Source organism: Dermacentor variabilis, chromosome 6 (assembly GCF_050947875.1).
Source record: "Dermacentor variabilis isolate Ectoservices chromosome 6, ASM5094787v1, whole genome shotgun sequence".
Lineage (NCBI taxonomy): Eukaryota > Metazoa > Arthropoda > Arachnida > Ixodida > Ixodidae > Dermacentor > Dermacentor variabilis.
The window spans coordinates 4,957,352-4,979,270 of NC_134573.1; the positions used below are offsets into that span (position 1 = coordinate 4,957,352).

Here is a 21,919-nt window from a genome sequence, read left to right on the forward strand (position 1 = left end):
GCTGTGAGATTAGTTTGACAGTCCTAACAGAATTGTTAAAGTGAAGGTGTGAGCTGTTGTATTGGCCATGTCATTCTATAACTGTTAGATCTGACACTGTCAAAGCACTTGGCAACATTAATCAGCTTCACCTCACTATATATATGTATTGCGGTAGGACCATTCCGCACGTGAAAATAAAAAATACCGGCAAATAGAGAGTTCGAGAGCACCTGAGATTATAGTAAAGCGGTCGGGGCAGTATGTTCAGGGTAACAAATGTGGTGCGGTGAAGTTATTGCAGACGTATATACACATTCATTCGTCCCAACTTTGCACCGAACCCTGCGTCCCGTTGCCAAAACTAAGAGCGCGAAAGACGGGCACAAATGCAGCTGAACATCACAGGGCACAGTATTAAGCTCCACCTCACTGTGCTTATCGCGCCCTTAGTACGAATAATATTAAACATCTACTCTGCATATCGTGGAATTCTGGCAGATCATGTGACATCACTAAAGCTCCGTTATGTTCACAGCACTACGCGATAATTGTCGTAAAGCCCACGATAAAAGTAAATCACATGAAGTCACGGATAGTGCACTAGCGCTGAACACGATTGAAAACATGCGCTGCCCTATTTCAAGGACGCGTGAAAAGTTGTGAGCAAACACCACCTTAAGCATTATATTACTTACGTAAGTCGTGGCGAAAAACACGTGCAATACCTCCGCCTACGAGTCCCGTCAAGTAAAGGTGCATGTGCGATGTGATGACGCTGCCGAAAAGGGGCGAACACGACGACGCTGCTGCACAGCGCCGGTTCGCAAATTGCATTGCCGAGGCGCTACGCCACTTGAATATTTCAATCGTAAGCACCAATGAATTCTTCAGAAATACGGATCTCACACCACCAGAGTTCACCGAGACTTAAAGCCGACATGCCACACCACTACTACTGCGCGACTTTTAGCCAACAAATACTCAACCCACTGCGGAGACACACGACCAGCGGTCGGCGTGGGCCGGAGATTCAACGCACGCCACGGCATCGCGGTTCGCAGAACTTCGCTGCCGAGGCGCTAGGCCACTTCGACATTTCAATTGACAAGGAAGCACGGGTCACACAACGCAGATTCTGTACTGCCAGAGCTCACCGAGGCGAAAGCACAGATGGCGAAAGCCGCACTGTCGCATCACCACTATTCGCGGCTTTCCCGCTAAGTACCTACAATCAACACAGAAGCAACGCAAGCACAATCACATAAGCAACGTTGAACAACGCGCGGTCCGCGCGAGCCGGTGAACGATCACGCCGAGAACGAACACGCCACGGCGTCGCTCGGCGCAACCATCATGCCTTCTCAAAAGTCCCTAAACGATCCTGTCCCTAGGCACCTAGGATCAGGTCACGTGAGGGATTTTTGTACGACAATTAGACGCACGCCGAGCGAGCGCGGGCGCCGCAGCCTTTATTCTATGGCCGCAGTAAGACTACCACCAGTGTGCTAGGCTGTGCGTACTGTTTTGATCGTTTTTTGCCAGTGGACGGCGCATTGAGGTGTTCGGAAGATTTGCTTCCATCGTGGTTCGCTCAGTATGCGGTTAAGCGCGTACGCGCGTGGACTGAAAGAGCCTGAAAAGTCGCGCTATGAAGAAAAGGTGCGCCTGTGCGGCGGTGTTGACCCCTTTGACTTGAACGAAGCAGAAGTGAAGTGCGACGTTAACCTTTTGCCACGTGTGGATTTCACAGGCATTAAGGATTACCTCGCCCATGCAACGAGCTTCATAACTCGAGAGCAGCTGAAATCATACAAGGCTCTGGAAGCTCACAATTAATTGACCAGCGGTTGGGTGCAGGAACCGCGTCTCAAAGCTCTCGCCGACAGCCGAGTGGTCATCGTTGGCAGGGTAAGCTCATTTGTTTTCTTGTAACACCGTCAAGTGTTATGTATTGAAGCGGTGGCGTGATGTCGAGCGCTGATGTGTTTCGAAATCGTCGCGTTACCAGAACGATTTCATTACTCTGCGTAGCTTCATCGGCAGCAGCGCAAATGTGCGCACTGTTCGATGAAAAATGTGCAATCTCTTCGCATTTCTTCGCTGATTTAAGCGCTGTGTACCGCAGCGATCGCGCATTGTCGAGAACTGATGTAGTTTTTTTTTTCAATTTTCTCGTTACACAAGCGACTTTTGACTGAGCATAGGCAGCGGCGTAAATGTGTCGATTGTTCGATCGCAAAACGAGCAATCTCTAATAATAAAATCTAAATGCCGAGACACTAATATTCATGCATTATGCCAACATGTTCGTTTTAGCATTCCTGATGCATGCGTGTGTACTGTGGGTTTGCTAATGCTCATTGGCAAACAGCCTAGTTCTGGCTGCTGCGGCACAACTGCGATGTTTGCGCGCAAACATGTTTTTTTCTGAACGAGCTCTGAGGTAACAATCCTTAAGGAAAAGCTTTCATAACTGTTGTTTTCTCACCAGCTTATTCTCACTTTAATGCAGGTTCTACACTCCCAATCACTGAGTGAGAAACCACTGCACCCCTGGCTCCTTGTGAAAGAAGATGGGCTGGTGCAAGCTGCGCACTGCACATGCAAGGCAGGCTTAGGAGAAGCCTGTTCCCACATTGGCGCTATCCTGTTTTACATACAGGCTGTCGTGCAGAGTCGGGATGGACAAGCCTGCACCGATAAAGAAAATGCATGGCTGCCGCCACCTGTACGGTACCTTGAAGCAAAGCCTGTATCAGGTGTGAGCTTTTCATCCTCAAAGATGAAGAAGAGGGTAATGGACGGTGAAACACCATGTCGTGGGAAACTGCGCCGGGTGAATGTTCAACCTACCACAGATGAAAAGTGGTCAGAATTTTTATCAGCGTGCCACCAAAGTGGGAGCAGACCAGCACTGTTATCCCTGGAACCAAAATATGCTCATCACTTCATCCCTGCTGCGACAAAATTTCCAAGTGCCATCCTGACCAACATGCAGCAGGATGATCAACCCACCACATGGAGTTCCGTAATGGAGCGATGCTTTCAGCTGGCTGAGTCTCACAGTTGAGCCACAGGTAAAGTATGACTATTCATAGTACTTCTATTTGCTATCTAGCATTTCATGCTTGTTTAATAAAGAATAGAAAAAAAGCAAATGAGTGTGCATAACCTGTAATAATTTGTTGTATGGTGCAGGTTGCAGAGCTCATCGAGGAAAGCACAAGGGAGCAGGCAAAATGCACAAAATGGTTTGCATTCAGGACGGGCCGCATCACTGCATCTATTGCAAAAGCAGTATGCCGAACATCGTTGAGTGATCCTGCAATGTCACTTTTCAGAAAAATTTGTTATCCTGAAAGTACACAGTTTTGGTCACCACAGACTGCTTGGGGAAAAGAACATGAAGGAAAGGCGAGAGATGCCTACAAGGCTATGTCACAGGACATACATATGAATTTTGTCTGCAAGGATTCTGGTCTTCAAATCTCCACCGAGCTGCCATTTCTGGCTGCCTCTCCTGATGGCATTATAAGTTGCACCTGCTGCAAAAAAGGAGTCCTAGAAATAAAATGTCCATTTAATGGCAGAGACGACCATGCACGGGTGCTTGCTTCACAAGAGAGCTCCTGCATAACCGTTGTGGATGGGGCTGTGAAGCTCAAGCAGCACCATCCCTATTATTACCAAATACAAATGCTGATGTTTGTGTGTGACGTGAAGTACTGCGACTTCGTATTGTGGACTTTGGAAGATTTTATTGCAATCAGAGTGTACAAGGATGCACAGTTTTGTGCCAAGATGGTGAAGCGCTGTGAAGAATATTTCAAGTTGATCCTTCTGTCTGAACTTTGCTTCCATTACTGGACCGGCAGGTGCAGTGGCAATCTGCTAGAAACTCCTGAAGACTGATACCTCGCAAGAGGAAGTGTATTGCTTGTGCCAAGGGCCAGAGTCGGGCAAAGTGGTCATGCGCGAGAATGCTGCTTGCAAGTATGTGCGGTTCCACTTCAAATGTGTGAACTTAAAAAAAGAACCTAGAGGAAGTTGGTTCTGCTGCGAGTGTAAAGAAAAACACAAAAAAGATTAGCATGTTTCATGTACAAAACTTTTTTATTTTTCCTCACAGGAGCTGTTTTAAGCAATAAACATTTGCAAAAGCTGAATCATCTGCTTTGTCTATCTCTGGGGTCAACCGAATGGAACAGTGGAGTTACTCAAATTGCATAGTGCCTAACAAACAAAGACTATCTTGTCGAGCACAGTGGGTCCATTCTCTTCTGATGTAAGCATCTCCACAGGAAGTGTGTACTTGAGTATTCGGTATTTATTGCGGAGCAGTCCAATCCCTCTCTCAACATGAATCCGGACATTTGCAAGCTTTCGCGTCTTTTCTACTTCACAGGCTGAAAGTTGGGGCTTGCCTTTGGTGAAGGCAGGAATTGCAAGCTTTGCACAATGAAGTCCAACACTGTCGCCAATAGTGAAGCCCCTATCTGCCAAAACATAGTCCCCAGGCTGGAGATTATTCAGCACGCCACACTTCTCTGTAATGACCTTGTCACTCGAGCGTCCACCCCACCCACGAGAAATAAATGTAATAACGCCCTGTGGAGCGATGCCGATTAGATACTTGACTGTATTGTGATGCTTATAATTCGACCATGTGTGCGATCTAGGCAGGAAAGACGAAGGTCGCTCTATAAACAACTCAAAACAGTCGAGTATTACAGCTAGTCGTGTCCCGAAGCACTGCCGAAATACCATAGGCATTGTTCGCTGCAACTCTTCAGGTTCTGGCCATTTCACAGCACGGGAGAGGCGGACAAAGGCCACATCAATCCACTTGTTGACAACCCTACACACAGTTGACTGGGATACATTGAACCTGCAGGTGACAACAGATATTGTAAACACAATGCAACACTTATCAAGCCGATGTACAAAAGCTAGTACCTGTATGCCAAGTCCTGCAATGGCACATTCAAGCGAAGGCGGATGAGGAATATGAGCATCTCCTGGAAGGTTAGACTGTCTCGGTTTGTATGTGCCATTCCTTCCTTCAGCACTTCAAGAAGGGCCATCAAAAGACTGAAATTTGACGATCCTGTGTAAAACTGCAACATGTCTTCGTTTTCTCTCAGGCACTCTTCAGTCAGTATTTGTTTGTTCAGTTTGTTTCGCACTTCCCCGACCTCTGAGAGCAGGTGCCGATTCTCGTTCTCAAGATGCTCAATTTGCTCCATTGTCAAGTCAGTAACATGTGAAAAGTCAGCCTTCCCTGAAAAGATGCAGCAAACAGTGCGCAACCTGCCTATCAATGCTTAGTCAAAAAGAGAGCAGTCTAGCATGATAGTTCAAGAAATGTTTGCACTTTTATTCAAAGCCATATGAGCACTGTTACAGTACATTAAAAATAAGCATAAAATCAAAAACAGTAGCAATCTTAACTCCATGCAAATACGTACCTCCATCGGTGCATTCTTGATCAGGAGTCTCCTGGATATCAGGATCATCAAAAAGCGGTTCATCGTCTTCGGAGGTCACTGGTGAATCCGGTACAGCACTGCTTCCTTCGTGTGCATTCTCATGCAGTTGCTTTAGGGGACTTCCCGATCGCTCCGCTCGGCGCCTTTTCCTCGTGTGCCTGGAAGGGAACCCTGCATTCAGCTACTGGAGAAATACAAAATCATCAAACTCCTTTAAAGTGGAGATGTCAAAAGCTTGTGAGAAGTCACCAGTAGCATTTTAAAAGGGCGGACAAGTCATAACCGCGGGCGGTCGTACCGAGATGATGAGGCGTTGCCGTTCATTTCTTTCCCGTGCCCAAGATGAAGCGAGGGCGCCCAGTCCGGATTGGACTCATCCATTAGGTATGCTGGTCGACGTGCGTGAAGTACGAGCAGTTAAATCGCTGAGAGCTATCGCCCAACCGGCCAGCAGTTGTTTACGATCACGTACCGCGGTCGCGAACAAGCGTGGTACTGAGATCTGCGAACTTTTAGGGCTTACCTGAAATGAAATGCTTCCCGCAGACTCTGTAGTGGTTCGCACTGCGGTCCATATTCTTGCGGTTAATACGTGAAAACCATTCCGCCCTCCTCCGTGTTGACACTCCATTTGTCCGTGCGCACTGATGCGTGATAACTTTTGGAATGTGAAAAAAAACCAACCTCCTCCACATTTTCGTCCTTCGCACTTTTCCGCGAGTGGGCACTGCACCCATACAACGCGCAGCTCACCATAGCGCCAGGAAAAAGTACAATTGAAAGAAAAAACACGTCGACAAGCACCAAACAGCGGCCGCCGAACATCAAACCGTGATATGCCGGATCGCCGAACGACCACGGCTATGGCGGCCAGATGGATGGATGGATGTTATGTGCGTCCCCTTTGGAACGGGGCGGTGGCCTGCGCCACCAAGCTCTTGCTACTATGCTGCCTCATATCCTACCTAGGTTAACCAATGAGAAACAAAAAAAAAAGACACTATGAACTACCACGTCCAAATTTTCTGATACCCTATTGCGAACTGTGTTTTTGTACGTCTCCGTCTTTTGTCGTTTCCCTAATTTTCTTCCACCAATCCTCCAATCGCCTCTTACTGATGCCTATTGCGGACCTGTTTGCTTTACCATTGCTCCCGCTGAACCCAAGGGCTTCAAGGAGGCCAGTGGTGCCTAAATCGACCGCTGGATAGACGTCTTCACATTCTAATAAAATATGCTCCGTCGTTTCCCTAGCTTTACCGCAGCAAGCACATGCTTCTTCTTCCTTCTTATATCTCGCTTTATAGGTGCGTGTTGTAAGGCATCCCGATCTCGCTTCGAAAAGTAATGAGCTTCCCTTTGAGTTATCATAAATGGTTTCTTTCCTAATTTCGTTTTTTCCCCTTAAGTAGTTACTCATGGCAGGTTTCTTTTCCATTGCCGCCACCCATGAGATTAATTCAGCCTCTCTGACTTTCCGCTTGACCTTCTTTGTTGCTGTGTTGCCCACCCCACAGGCCGCATACTTGCTGGTAAGCTTCCTAGTTCTTTTCCTCCACTGTGAATCAATGTTTTGCCTGTACAGATACCTGAACACTCTCCCAGCCCATTTACTTTCCTCCATATTCCTCAGCCGTTCTTCATACTCAATTTTACTGCGAGCTTCCCTCACTTCAAAACTAGTCCAGCCCATATCCCCTTGCACAGCTTCATTTGTAGTCTTCCCGTGAGCGCCCAATGCGAGGCGACCCACTGACCTTTGGTTCCCGTCGAGTCCTGATTGTACCCCTGATTTAAAGCAAACAACCGCATTTCCAAAAGTAAGTCCTGGTACCATTACCCCTTTCCACATACCTCGGAGGACCTCGTACCTATTGTATCCCCATAGCGCTCTGTGCTTCATTATGGCTGCATTTCTCTTCCCCTTGACTGTTATGGTTTTTTCCTGTGTTTCCATATATCCGTTGCCTTCGTTTATCCATATACCAAGGTATTTATATTCTGTTACCCGAGGTATTTCTTGGCCCTGTATCTCCACTGTCTGTTCACTGTTTTCATTGAATACAATAACACCTGATTTTCTAACACTAAATTTCAAACCTAAATTGTTGCCTTCCTGTCCACATATATAAGCCAGACGTTGCAAATCACTTTGCTTGTTTGCGAGCAACACAATGTCGGCCGCATAAAATAAACCTGGGAGTTGCTGCTCTATTACTGTACCTGCCTGTTTGTATGAGAGATTAAACCCGATATTACTTCCTTCTAGCGCCCTCTCCATCCTCACCATGTACATCATAAACAGCAGCGGGGATAAAGGGCACCCCTGCCTCAGTCCCTTGTTGATATGAACTTTCTCCGCGCTCCTCATCCCTTCCCATTCAACGCAAACAGTATTTTCTTGGTAAATCTCTCTCAAAAGCTGTATACAATCGTTACCTAAGCCTTCCCCTTCCAGAATATCCCACAAAATGCTGCGGTCTACGTTGTCGTATGCTCCTGTAATGTCCAAAAAGGCCACATACAACGGTCTGCTTTCTGCTTTTGATATTTCAATACACTGAGTAAGAACAAACAAGTTATCATCAAACGCCTACCTATTCTAAAGCCATTCTGAAGCTCTCCCAAAATGCCATTATTTTCTGCCCATGCTTGAAGCTTTAATTTGATTGCCTGCATTGCTAGCCTGTATATTACCGATGTAATGGTCAACGGTCTATACGAGTGAATTCTGTCTTTCTCCCCCTTACCTTTATAAATTAAATTCATTCTACTTTGTCGCCAACTGTCTGGTATTCGTCTATCTTTTAAAGTTTTTTCAACTGCTTTCACGAAAGCTTCCTTACTTTTTGGTCCCAGTTCATTTATCAGCCTAACGGGAACCTCGTCTAGCCCTGTGGCTGTGCGCTTAGGAATTTTATCTTCCGCTTTCTTCCAGTTTAAATTTGTAAGCACTAGCTCCTTTCCCCCTTGGGTCTCTTTCATGCTCTTTTTTTCTTCAAATTCAACCTTGTCCTTGCCTTGGAAAGATTCGGCTGTTACTTTTTGGATGTAATGTATTGCTGCTCCTCGTTCCAGTCTGTTTTCATCTTCGTCTAGAATATGTTGTTGTATTGTTGTTGACTTCCTGCCTAATAATTTTATGTGATTCCAAAATATTCTAGGTGCGGCCTTCTTTTTCTCACGTATTTCTGACAACCAACTTTCACTTTCACCTTTTAATTTTGCTTGCACCAGTATTTGAACCATAGACTTTTTCTCGCGGTATATTTCCCATTTACTGGTTACTTCATCCTGTGGCAACTGCGCCTTCTTTGCCTGCCTGTGCTCTCGAGATGCCTTCTGTCGTTCGGCGATCGCTTCTCGTATCTCCTTGTTCCACCAGCTTTTCGGTTTCTTTTTTTCTTTCCAATGAACATGTTGTTTCTCTTTCCGTATTTCTGTCGTTACTACATTTAGAAGCTCACCATATTCCCACCCCTTACTTGGCAACTTGCCAATTTCTTCCTCCACTCTAGTGACTATATTTGCTATTTGTTCAGCGTTCAAATTTGGACTGGCCATTTTGCTTTCGTTGCTCTCTTTCCCAACTACATATCCCATTTTCAACATGATGCGTTTATGGTCACTCCCTATGCTGCTAAACCCTTCCTCATCGATGACCATTTCTCTCAACTTATCATGAATTCCTTCTGTCATCAGACAGTAATCAATGGTCGATTGCCGGTTTCCCACTTCCCACGTGATCTGTCCTTCACACTTAGGCCCTGTATTCACGATCACGAGGTTATGTTGCTCGCAAACCACGCCAGATGAGGCACTCGCCGGCGCCGCCTGGCGGGCCGCGCTCAGTGAATACCTCCTATACGCATGAAGAATTATGCCTTAAGGGCAAGTCTTTATCGCAATTTAAAAACAAAAGCGAACATGCTGTGTGTTAGCGTCGTAAACTTCATACTAGGTAAGGACGTACTAGCACACCACAATCCCGCGACAGCCGCGAATGAAACCAAGACGGGAGCACATGTCTGTGAACGCGCAAACGGAGCCCCTAAGCCACTCTGCTCCTCCGCCACCCCAGCTGCACGGCTGCACCACTCGTTTCAAGCACAGCACACCAAACACACATTCAGCGCTGAACAGTGGGCGGTCGACGCAGTCGCATTTACATGACTTGCAGCGAGCAGCACATCCCTCGATGTCCGTTAAGCAAAGTCGGACACGGCGAAGCCACATCGCGGTTCGCAGAACTTTTTGCCGAGGCGCTAGGCCACTTCGATATTTCAATTGTCACCACCGCCGGGTTCTCAAGAAAGCACGGGTCACACAACGCAGATTCTGTACTGCCAGAGCTCACCGAGGCCAAAGCCGCACTGCCGCACCGCCACTACTCACGGCTTTCCGCCAAGTAACACAGAACCTACAACCACCACACAAGCAACGCACGCACGATCACATGAGCAATGTTGAACAATGCGCATTCCAGAGAACGATCACGCCGAGGACGAACACGACACGGCGTCGCTCGGCGCCAGCATCGCGCCTTCTCAAAAAACCCTAAACGATGCTGTCCCTAGGCACCTAGGATCAGGTCACGTGAGGGATTTTTGTACGACAAATAGACGCACGCTAATGCCCATGCTGGGACAACCGCTCCCATTACAGCTCCCATAGACACTAGCGCCAGATGGAGGAGGACGGACGGAGACGAGACGGACGGATGCCGACAGCTAAGTTCTATTTCTATTTTTATTTCTAATTGCAGCGGCGGGAAATCTGAATGGAGATAGGGCCAGCATAGAAACGTAGGTTGCAAAGAATTGGAGCACTTCGAAGCCAAGCGAACACTCCAAGGTAGCGCGATAAAGTAGGTCGTGGCCAACACATAACAGTTAGGACTAAACGTTTAATAGTTAGGGCTAAAAGTGTGTTTTTTTCCTTGTCCTTTCTTTTTCTTTTTTTCTTTTTTCCCCTGGTTATTGGTTTGGTTATTTTACTAGCTCTCTTTATTCTTCTAGAGATTCCCAGTGGTCTTTATTATAGTTAATTTTTTTCCTCGCTTTTACACTGTTAAATAACAGTAGGACAAGAGATTTCATGGGACGACCGGCTAGAAAAGCCAAGGAGGAAGGTGGGGACCTCGTCCAGTGTGAGAGGTGTGAACGATGACGTGTTATTTGGATGAAACGACATTAAAAACCGTGGCGGAAGCGGAAGGGAACGGCTTCGTGTGCAGGCTGTGTAAGGTGATTGAGAATTTGGAGAAGCAGCTAAAGTGTGAAATGGCGAGGACAAACGAGGAACTCGAGAAAGAAAAAACGAAACGCGCAGAGTTTGAGGAAAAGGTCGAGAGGGAGTGGGCCACAAGAATGGAGGCTGTAGAACGGAAATGGAGTGAGGAGCGAGAGAAAGGGCAGCAATTGGAAAAACAGTTGAAAGAGATGAGAGAGAGAGAAAAGCTGAGAGGGAGGCACAGCAGGAATTGAAGGAAAAGGAAGCGGCAGGATCACCCAGTGGAGCAGAATGGGGGGCGGACACGTTAACGTGGGGACCGCGGGAGACACATGTACGGAGGGATGAGACGACAGGAGGCAGTGAAGGCGAGGAGGCAGGGAAGACCCAGCCGACAGAGACAGGAGGGAGGCAAGATTTGCTTGAAGACAGAAAGGTCTGGGTCGTTGGAAGCTCCAACGTATCGCGAATGCAAACAGCACTCCTCAGAACAGTGCAGTATGACAGACGGGTGAAGGTCGAATGCATGCCGGAGGCTCAATTCGAAGTTGTGGCGGAGAGAGCCAAAAACAAGCTGAATGAAAACAGAGAGGGAAGAAACCTGGTAATTTTGCACGCTGGGGTGAATGACGTCCTGCAGAATAGGGGGTGAATGCTGGACAGACAGATTCAAGAGGGAGTGGCGAAATTAAGGGCGACCTCTCAGGCGGTGCACATTGCCCTGTGTACTGTCCCAGAGGTCAGGGGACAGGGCCCTTTCATTGAAGAACAGGTAGTGGCGGCAAATGTAATGATTAGGGAGTTGGGGCGAGCCCTCAGGTGTGATGTGGTGGATGTGAACAGAATCATCGGGAGGAAAAACTTCCCCCTTTCGGCCCGGATGGCATTCACTACACTGCACCAGCGGGATGGCAGGTAGGAACAAGAGTGGGTCGTAGGGCTCAGGCTTTTTTGCAGGCACGCAGGGCGACCCTGCATGCCAAAGCATAAAAGATAAACGACAGGGGAGGGGGGGCAGGACAGGAGCACGGAGGAGGAAGAGGAATAAGAAGGCAGTAAATGTGGGGTTCATCAACATGCAGGGGGGAAGAAATCACATTAAGTGGGACGAAATAGAAGAACAGTTACAAACGGAAAATTTTCAGGTATATGGAGTTGCCGAAACCCATTTAAGAGATGAGGAAGAGCCACCATTCATTGCGGGATACACCTGGGTTGGGTGCAACAGAAAAAGGAAAGAACGCAGAGGAGGAGGCCTTGGGGCGCTAGTGAAGGGACAGGACTGGGAAAGGGTAAGGGAGAGCTGCAGTGAGCACATGTGGCTCAAGGGCACCGTAGCGAATGTTGAGACAATCCTGGGAGTTGTGTATCTGAAAACGGGGAATGAGACGACAGAGGAGAATGCAAAACATTTCAAGTGTATGGCCAAGGACATCAGGGAGTTAGCTATGAAACGGGAGATAATCATCCTAGGGGACATGAATGCACATTTGGAATACTTTGACGGGGTGACAGATGCAACAGGGCCGATGTTAGTAGATTTTTGTGAGGCTCATGATTTTGTGATAGTTAATACTGAAATTAAATGCGACGGGAAAATAACATGGGAAAGAAATAACACCCACTCGACAATCGACTACTGCCTAATGTCCCACAAGCTGTATGAACGGTTGGGATGTATGAATGAATGAATGAGGTTTTATTATTAATAGACAAGGTATAGTACAAGGCAGTATTATACAGGAGGAGGTCCCGAGGTCAAAGACTGTAATGGGACCTCCTGTACAGCGCATAAGTAAAGATATAAATAACAACAGTTGCAACAAATAGCGTAAAATATTCAAAAGATAACAAACTTAGTATTGTTTTAGGTTTGGCAGTACTAAACAAATCAGCAGCAGACATTAATGCAGGACCTGTTATTCCGATAGATTCAAGTTTAAAGGATAAAATGTGGTGGTTAATTTTATCAAATGCTTTAGTTAGATCCACGAACACTGATCCAGCATACATGCCCTTGTCGATTGCCATCTTTAATTGTTCAGTTAGGGCGATAAGAGCAAGTTCGTTTGAATAGCCCTTGCGGAAGCCGAATTGGAGTGGTGAAAGAATACTAAATTTAGATATGTAATTAGTTAGGCGCTTTTCTACAAGCCGTTCAATAACTTTGCTAAAGAAGGGTAGGATGCAAATGGGCCTATAATTAGTAATCAAGGCACGGTCACCTTTTTTTAAATACAGGAGTAATTCTACCTTCTTTTAGTTCTTGTGGGAAGGTTCCAGTCTTAAATAATAGGTTAATAATACTTGCAATAACATCTGAGATTAGGTGGGCAATTAGCTTGATGTGATTTGAATGCATATTATCAAGACCTGCACTTGTTGTTTTTACATTTCTTATAGTGTTTTCTATTTCCTGTGGTGTGGTTGGAAAAAGAAAGAATGAGTGAGGTAGGCGTCGTAATAAATTGTTATATTGCGTTGGTGTATGCGAACCGCTGCTAAAGAAAAATTCTGCAAAAGCACCAGCAATATCTTGTGAGGAGGTGCAAGCTGTGTCGTTATGAATAATTTCCTTGAAATTATCGCGATTGTTTCGCCTATTTAAAAAATCATTTACTATCTTCCATTTCTTGCTACTGTCGCTTCCGTATTCTAACAATTTTTTCTGGTAATAAAGTTTTTTAGCTTTTTTTAGTTCCATAGCAAGAAAGTTAGAAATTTTTTGTATCTCTTGGCCAAATTGCTGTTAAATGGTCGTAACTTTGTTTTCTTGTACAGATTGTCTTTTTTCCGCATCAAGGCTAGAAGCTTATCTGACAGCCAAGGATTCTGTGGTGACGCAAACTTCTTTTTGCATTTCACTTTGTGGGTGTGGCAGTCAAAATAGGATTTTAGTACCGATATAAAGAACGAGAAGGCCGTTTCTGGATCTTCCATATCTGCTATAGAAGACCAATCAGCTTGGCTTAGTGAATCAATGAAATCTTCTTTGTTAAGTATCATCTTTGTGTAAGTGGCTTTGACAGAGTCTTCATTATTCTGAAAGCGTAAAAATATCGGGTAGTGATCAGTTAGATTTTGTAACAGGACGCCTGCGTCTGGTGGAGACAGCAAATTGGAAAGCGCATGATCGATTATTGTACCATCTGTATAGTTAGTGCACCGCGTGGGTACTTTTATTAAGCATTCGTAACCGAAGCTATTGAAACAATTTGAATATTGTAAGGCGTATGCAGACGAGCTGTCTGCGAGGTTAATGTTAATATCGCCTATAATTATAACGTTTTTATTCTCGTCTGCAAGGATATTTAGCACGTTATGAAGCGCGGCGCAGAAATCATTCATAGACGATGAAGGCGAGCGATATACACAACCTATTATTAGATTTTTGTTGTCCGCATTAATAAAGTTACTGTTAAGTTCGACCCACACTGATTCACAGTCACGTACGCCGAGAAGAAGGTCGTGCCTTCTTTTGTACGTAACAGTACTTAAAATATAGAGAGCGGCACCGCCATGACAGCTATACGGACGATTTGAGTATTCTGCTTGATAGTTAGGAAAGCAAAACAGGTTCTTGTCGTGGTCACTTAGCCAAGTTTCCGAGATTCCAATTATTGAGCATGAGAATTGAAGTGTCGCAATCAGATTTGAAAAGTCATCATAGTGTCTGCGTATGCTTCGTGCGTTAAAATGAATGATGGATTTTTGATTATTGGACATATAATTATTTAGCTCGTTAGTTGTAAAATATGATGACATTGTGAATTTGTGTGGTGATGTGATTTGTCAAAGACGAAGGATAGCTAAGTGATCACAGAAAGGTCTGCCTCCGTGACGATCCGAAAAACGCGGCTGCCAGTTGTTTTGCGAGCCTTTATTTGGCAGTTGTCAGTCCATAGGAATTGCCATTTCTTAGATCTCTTTAGAGTTAAGGCCTTAGAAAAAGAGGGCCTTATTTTCAGGTGTTAGGTGGTCATTTACATACAGCGGCGTTTCCTTGCTTGCCGATAAGCCAATGTCATCTAGAGTTAGCTGCGCTTTCTTTGCTTTTGTCACGAAGTCGGACTTTTTCGTTCGCGAGATAAAACGGGCAATGATGTTTTTGTTGTTGTTAGATTTGGTAGGCACACGGTGAACCACGTCGAGATCATCTGGTGATACTGGGCAACCAATTTTGTCGCCAATGCTTTGCATTACCACCAGGCAGTCTTCTCCTTGTGTACAAGGAACACCTTTCACCTCGACGTTGTTTAGCCTCGAGTTCTGTTCTAAATCGCTTACTTTTTTTGTGAGCATACTGTTGCTAGCTTTTAGAGCGTTATTTTCAGCCACCAGAGTAGCCTTTTCATCCTACATTTCCTCTACCAGATTGTTGAGGAATTCCACACTGCCCACCAAATTATCCATTTGTTTTTTTCATTTCAACAACGTCCAATCCCGAAGTGCTCATTTTTAGTAAGAGTTTTCCATACACGTCATCAAGAAACTTGGAACTCAAATTTTCAAGCTTGGATTCAAGTTGCTCCACTCGTTTTGCGAGTTCTGCGTTTGAGGGCATTGCGTTCGGGACAACAGACCAAGGTTTAGGCGGCACAAGAAAAAAGTTGCAGTAAATAATAAAACTAAACTGAATGGGTTCTTGCGCAGATAAATACGCTCCGCAGAATTCTGACAGCAGCTGCGGTGACACAGGCAATAGTACTAAGAGATAATGAGCTCATGATAAACCTGCAGATGCAAAGTGGCTTGGTTATTGCGCGTGCTTGCTGTCGCAACCGCTGCCAGAATGAGCACCCGCGGTCGTCGTGGTTCCTTATGTACTCCTGGTGTATGCTAGGCGCAGGCGCAGCAGTATCTTCCGAGGGCCAGGTAAGATGACTTGGCCGAAGTGCAGGCCCGGGTATGCTGACTTGTGTCTTGGTACGTCCTCCAGGAAAGGGTCAAGACACGTGGTACTTGATTGCACGAAACCGGGAGTACAGGAAACCAGAGGGGTGGCCGATGCTGCTATCCTGCAGATGCAAAGTGGCATGGTTATTGCGCGTGCTTGCTGTCGCAACCGCTGCCGGAATGGAAATTGATGAGGAAAGTACAAAAGTACAAAAAGCCTGGGGAGTGATCACAAACGAATCAAAATCAGCTTTGGAAGGACAGTACCACTGGTAGAAACTAAAGAAAGGAAAGGTATGAGCAAATTGAATGACAGGCAGCTACAAGAAGTGGCGAAAAACATTGAAAGCATGGTATCCAAGAAACCGCAAAGGGCATGGATAGCTTTAGGGCATGGACAGAGGGCATGGACATACGATGAGTTAATAGGTATTTTTAAACGAGAGCTAGAGAAGGGACAGATTAGAAAACTAGGAAGTAAGCAGGGAAAATATAAACCGAAAAGCTGGTGGGACCGAGAAGTTAAGGAGACCATAGAGCAACGCAAAAATGCGTGCAGAAAACACAGAGCAGCGAAGAAAAGGGGAGCCACACCAGAAGAGGTAGAGACAAAATGGGAGAATTACCTTGCAATGAAAAGAGAAGCATTGGCATTAATTCAAGCCAAGATAGCAAACGTTGGGGTACAGTGGATGTTAGAGATACGAAAAAAAGACAGAAATGCCTCTAAGAAATTTTGGGAACACATAAGGCAACAGAGTAAGAAGACAGAGGTGGTTCAGCACTCACTGACCACACCAGAAGGAACAAAGGTAGAGGGAGAGGAAGCTCAGGAATATATTAGGTTAACAATAGAGGCAGCATTTGCAGAGCCAGTGGGTAGCGAAATGGAGAACAATGACAACAGCAGGACAGAATTAGAGGAGGAGTACAGAAGGATGACAAGTAAGGAATGGGACAGAATTGTACACAAGGTCTCCGTGGGAACAGCGACAGGACCTGATGGCATACCTATGAAATTGATAAGCATATTAGGCCAGAAAAGTAAATTAAAATTACGACAACTTATTGAACAAATTGTAGTAAGGGGAGATGTTCCACAGGACTGGAAATCAAGCAGAATGATATTAGTTTACAAAGGTAAGGGAAGCAAGGACAACATTAAATCCTACAGGCCAATAACTGTCACATCAGTCATATACAGATTAGCAATGCAGATGGTGAAAAAGAGAACGGAGGAATGGGCAGAACGGGAAGAGATCTTGGGAGAACTGCAGAATGGATTTAGAAGGAACAGAAGGCTAGATGATAATTTATTTGTTATAACACAGTGCATAGAGATAGCGACAGCATGGCAGAAACCGCTATGGATAGCTTTTTAGACATTAGAGGAGCCTATGATAATGTAAACCGAGAAAAGTTATGGAGCCAGTTGAGGGAATATGGTCTAGATAGAAAGATGATTGAGTTCCTACAACAAGTTTATACAGATAATGAGGTAGAGATAACATGGAAGGGGGAAACTACAAAGCCAGCTAAAATCAGAAGAGGTCTCAGGCAGGGCTGTCCATTGTCGCTTTTGCTTTTTATGATTTACATGAGCCAAATGGAAAAGAGACTAGAACAGAGCACAGTAGGAACCGACATAAGCTATATGCTGGAAGGGCAGAAGGTAGCTCAAGTACTAGCCGGACTGATGTATGCAGATGATATTGTACTACTTGCTGACACCCGAGTAGGGCTACAGGAACTAATGAGCATATGTGGAGAGGAGGGAGAAAAATTGGGACTGCAATTCAGTAGAGATAAATCTGGGATAATAGTATACAATGAAGAAAGGGGGAACCATTATTATTATTATTATTATTATTATTATTATTATTATTATTAGAGTTTTTATTATTATTAGACAATACAATTACAAAGAAAATGTAATACAGAAGGAGGTCCCAAAGTAAAAACTGTCAGGGGGACCTCCTGTTACAACATGTACAAAATCTGTAATATAGGAGTAGCAACGAGGGTAAGAACAGCGTGAAAATATAATCAACATATTAGAAGTAATTACAGAAACATCGGGTAGTTGAAGTTGGAAATACAAAGCACTAAGATTGATCATGTTGAAAAATACAAGTATTTGGGCATATCGCTAAACGGGGGCAAAAAGTACTTGGAAGAACAGGAAAAAATTATGATTGAAAAAGTGAAAAGGAACTCAGCTGTAATGAAACACAAGGCACTATGGAACTATAATAGGTACGAGGTGGTTAGGGGCGTATGGAAAGGGGTTATGGTACCTGGCCTCACATTCGGAAATTCAGTACTGTGCATGATATCGGAAGTTCAGGCATGCATGGAAGCGAGACAGAGAAGTGTAGGCAGGTTGGCCTTAGGAGCACACGGGAACACCCCTAATGAGGGAGTGCAGGGGGACATGGGATGGACGTCATTCGAAGGTAGAGGGGCAATAAGCAAGCTAAAATATGAACAGAGACTCCCAGCACTGGAGGAAAAAAGGTGGGCAGGAAAAGTGTACAAATATCTATACATGAAAAGTTTGAACACGAAGTGGACACTCAGAACGAGGAAGCTGAGGAATAGATACCTACAGCCGAGGGAGGGGGTCCAAAGTGGTTCTAGCGTGGGAAAGGAGGTGGAGGAGACGGGAAGAAAAATGTGGGAAGAAAGAATGCTCGGAAAGCCAGCGCTATCTATGTATAGGTCACAAAAACAGTAGATTAAGAGAGAGCTCTTATTTGATAACTCGCGGGGCAGCTCACTATTATTCGAAGCTAGGACGGGGGTTTTGAGAACGAAAACATACAGGGCTAAATTTGAAGACGTGGACCTTCGGTGCACAGCTTGCGGAGCCGAAATGGAGACCACTGAGCATATAGTGCTGAGATGCACAGACCTTCGCCCGACTCTGGCAGAGGGAACAGTGGCAGATATGGAAGGGGCATTGGGATTTCCCGGGGAGCGAGGGCAAACAGACGAGAAAAGAGTGGCAGTAACGAAGGGGAGGCTAGAAGATTGGTGGAGGAAGTCAAGGGAGAGATAATACCTTAAATCGGGGAGATAATGTTTCCTCTACTTTTTTACATAGTTATTTTGGGGGGAGGAGGGGAGTGAAAACTAGGTTAAGGAAAAGAGGATATAAAGAAAGGAAAAAAAAATAATAAAATAGGAGGGGGAGCAAAAGGCTAGGTGGCGCCAGCCGGCGCCCGTTACAAAGGGTATAGCCGCCATACGACCATCTATCCATCCCTCTAGTAATTTTTGTAGTATGACGGCAGCACAGAGTTACTATACTGACTCTAGAGGACAAGCTACCCATAGGGCCCATGCATTGAAATCGGGAACCGCAAGAGCGGCGCCATGTTGCTACGCGCCGAGGTTGCCAGCCCCTGAGACGCTTGCTAGATTTGGTGGCAGTAGTCAGTTTTAATATGGCAATCGTAGCAGCGTAGCAGAATAAAGAACCAACTTAGAGAAGGGAAACTGTACCTTCCGCCATGGTTCGAAAATAAGCAGCGGCAGCGCATAGAACTTACTTAGGCGGACGCCAGATGACGTTGCTCAATCCGGAAGCGGATCAAAAAGTAACAGCCGAATCTTTCCAAGGCAAGGACGAGGTTGTATTTGAAGAAAAAAAGAGCATGAAAGAGACCCAAGGGGGAAAGGAGCTAGTGCTTCCAAATTTAAACTGGAAGAAAGCGGAAGAGAAAATTCCTAAGCGCACAGCCACAGGGCTAGACGAGGTTCCCGTTAGGCTGATAAATGAACTGGGACCAAAAAGTAAGGAAGCTCTCGTGAAAGCAGTTGAAAAAACTTTAAAAGATAGACGAATACCAGACAGTTGGCGACAAAGTAGAATGAATTTAATTTATAAAGGTAAGGGGGAGAAAGACAGAATTCACTCGTATAGACCGTTGACCATTACATCGGTAATATACAGGCTAGCAATGCAGGCAATCAAATTAAAGCTTCAAGCATGGGCAGAAAATAATGGCATTTTTGGAGAGCTTCAGAATGGCTTTAGAATAGGTAGGCGTTTGGATGATAACTTGTTTGTTCTTACTCAGTGTATTGAAATATCAAAAGCAGAAAGCAGACCGTTGTATGTGGCCTTTTTGGACATTACAGGAGCATACGACAACGTAGACCGCAGCATTTTGTGGGATATTCTGGAAGGGGAAGGCTTAGGTAACGATTGTATACAGCTTTTGAGAGAGATTTACCTAGAAAATACTGTTTGCGTTGAATGGGAAGGGATGAGGAGCGCGGAGAAAGTTCATATCAACAAGGGACTGAGGCAGGGGTGCCCTTTATCCCCGCTGCTGTTTATGATGTACATGGTGAGGATGGAGAGGGCGCTAGAAGGAAGTAATATCGGGTTTAATCTCTCATACAAACAGGCAGGTACAGTAATAGAGCAGCAACTCCCAGGTTTATTTTATGCGGACGACATTGTGTTGCTCGCAAACAAGCAAAGTGATTTGCAACGTCTGGCTAATATCTGTGGACAGGAAGGCAACAATTTAGGTTTGAAATTTAGTGTTAGAAAATCTGGTGTTTTGGTATTCAATGAAAACAGTGAACAGACAGTGGAGATACAGGGCCAAGAAATACCTCGGGTAACAGAATATAAATACCTTGGTATATGGATAAACGAAGGCAACGGATATATGGAAACACAGGAAAAAACCATAACAGTCAAGGGGAAGAGAAATGCAGCCATAATGAAACACAGAGCGCTATGGGGATACAATAGGTACGAGGTCCTCCGAGGTATGTGGAAAGGGGTAATGGTTCCAGGACTTACTTTTGGAAATGCGGTTGTTTGCTTTAAATCAGGGGTACAATCAGGACTCGACGGGAACCAAAGGTCAGTGGGTCGCCTCGCATTGGGCGCTCACGGGAAGACTACAAATGAAGCTGTGCAAGGGGATATGGGCTGGACTAGTTTTGAAGTGAGGGAAGCTCGCAGTAAAATTGAGTATGAAGAACGGCTGAGGAATATGGAGGAAAGTAAATGGGCTGGGAGAGTGTTCAGGTATCTGTACAGGCAAAACATTGATTCACAGTGGAGGAAAAGAACTAGGAAGCTTACCAGCAAGTATGCGGCCTGTGGGGTGGGCAACACAGCAACAAAGAAGGTCAAGCGGAAAGTCAGAGAGGCTGAATTAATCTCATGGGTGGCGGCAATGGAAAAGAAACCTGCCATGAGTAACTACTTAAGGGGAAAAAACGAAATTAGGAGAGAAACCATTTATGATAACTCAAAGGGAAGCTCATTACTTTTCGAAGCGAGATCGGGATGCCTTACAACACGCACCTATAAAGCGAGATATAAGAAGGAAGAAGAAGCATGTGCTTGCTGCGGTAAAGCTAGGGAAACGACGGAGCATATTTTATTAGAATGTGAAGACGTCTATCCAGCGGTCGATTTAGGCACCACTGGCCTCCTTGAAGCCCTTGGGTTCAGCGGGAGCAGTGGTAAAGCAAACAGGTCCGCAATAGACATCAGTAAGAGGCGATTGGAGGATTGGTGGAAGAAAAGTAGGGAAACGACAAAAGACGGAGACGTACAAAAGCACAGTTCGCAATAGGGTATCAGAAAATTTGGACATGGTAGTTCATAGTGTTTTTTTTTTCATTGGTTAACTTAGGTAGGATATTAGGCAGCATAGAAGCAAGAGCTTGGTGGCGCAAGCCACCGCCCCGTTCCAAAGGGGACGCTCATAACATCCATCCATCCATCCATCCATCCAGCGGAAGTGCGCATTTTTTTAGAGCAAAATCCAATATGGCCGTTTTTTGCAGGTCGCGTACGCTGGTACGCGCCGTGCTTGCCCTGCAGGCTATGCGGCATGCCTCAATGCCTTCGCTGCCGCGTAGCTGGTGCGTTCTAATTGCCAAAAGCCTCTACTGACGCCCATACAAACAAGCCACAAGTGAGTGAACAGAACGCGCGACTTTATTGGCAGAAGACAAGCAGTGTACATTCTCGTGCAATAGCAGAAATAAAATTTGCATGTCGAGATACGCTGGAATCATTGACGCGAGCTCGTAAACGGCTCACCGTCGTCGTCGCACGTGGTGGTCAGGTTAACGAGCAACAACCAGCAGCGGAAACATATTGGACAGAGTGTGCCACTTGTTTGCAGCGACAGTCGCCGTTAAAAATGCCCAAATTGCATTGCGAAGCAATCGGTAGACGTAGGCATCTGCTGCCGCAGCCTACACAGCGACATGGGCTACCCCAGATTTTAGCCGTTCACTCCTTTCCAACCTGCACGTTTCTTTTCTTTCGGGGG

The 21,919-nt window shown here is 45.5% G+C and overlaps 1 protein-coding gene and 1 long non-coding RNA gene across 6 annotated transcripts in view; one reads left to right on the forward strand and one right to left on the reverse strand.

The window, feature by feature from the left end:
* The first annotated feature begins 1,439 nt into the window (after positions 1-1,439).
* On the forward strand, positions 1,440-3,533 carry LOC142584584 (uncharacterized). Its single transcript, XR_012828817.1, has 3 exons — positions 1,440-1,890; positions 2,495-3,059; positions 3,181-3,533. It is a non-coding gene; the product is annotated as an uncharacterized LOC142584584 (long non-coding RNA).
* A 171-nt stretch (positions 3,534-3,704) lies between these two features.
* Positions 3,705-21,919, reverse strand: part of LOC142584582 (uncharacterized) — a 40,388-nt gene continuing 22,173 nt past the window's right edge. The window contains exons 1-4 of one of the 5 annotated variants that reach the window (XM_075694696.1): positions 5,995-6,342; positions 5,451-5,629; positions 4,939-5,263; positions 3,705-4,870 (exon numbers count right to left, since the gene is read on the reverse strand). In XM_075694696.1, coding sequence (XP_075550811.1) covers positions 4,216-4,870; positions 4,939-5,228 — 945 coding nt within the window. In that variant the 5' untranslated portion in view covers positions 5,229-5,263; positions 5,451-5,629; positions 5,995-6,342 and the 3' untranslated portion in view covers positions 3,705-4,215. The other 4 variants (XM_075694695.1, XM_075694693.1, XM_075694697.1 and 1 more) reach the window with 4 other exon arrangements.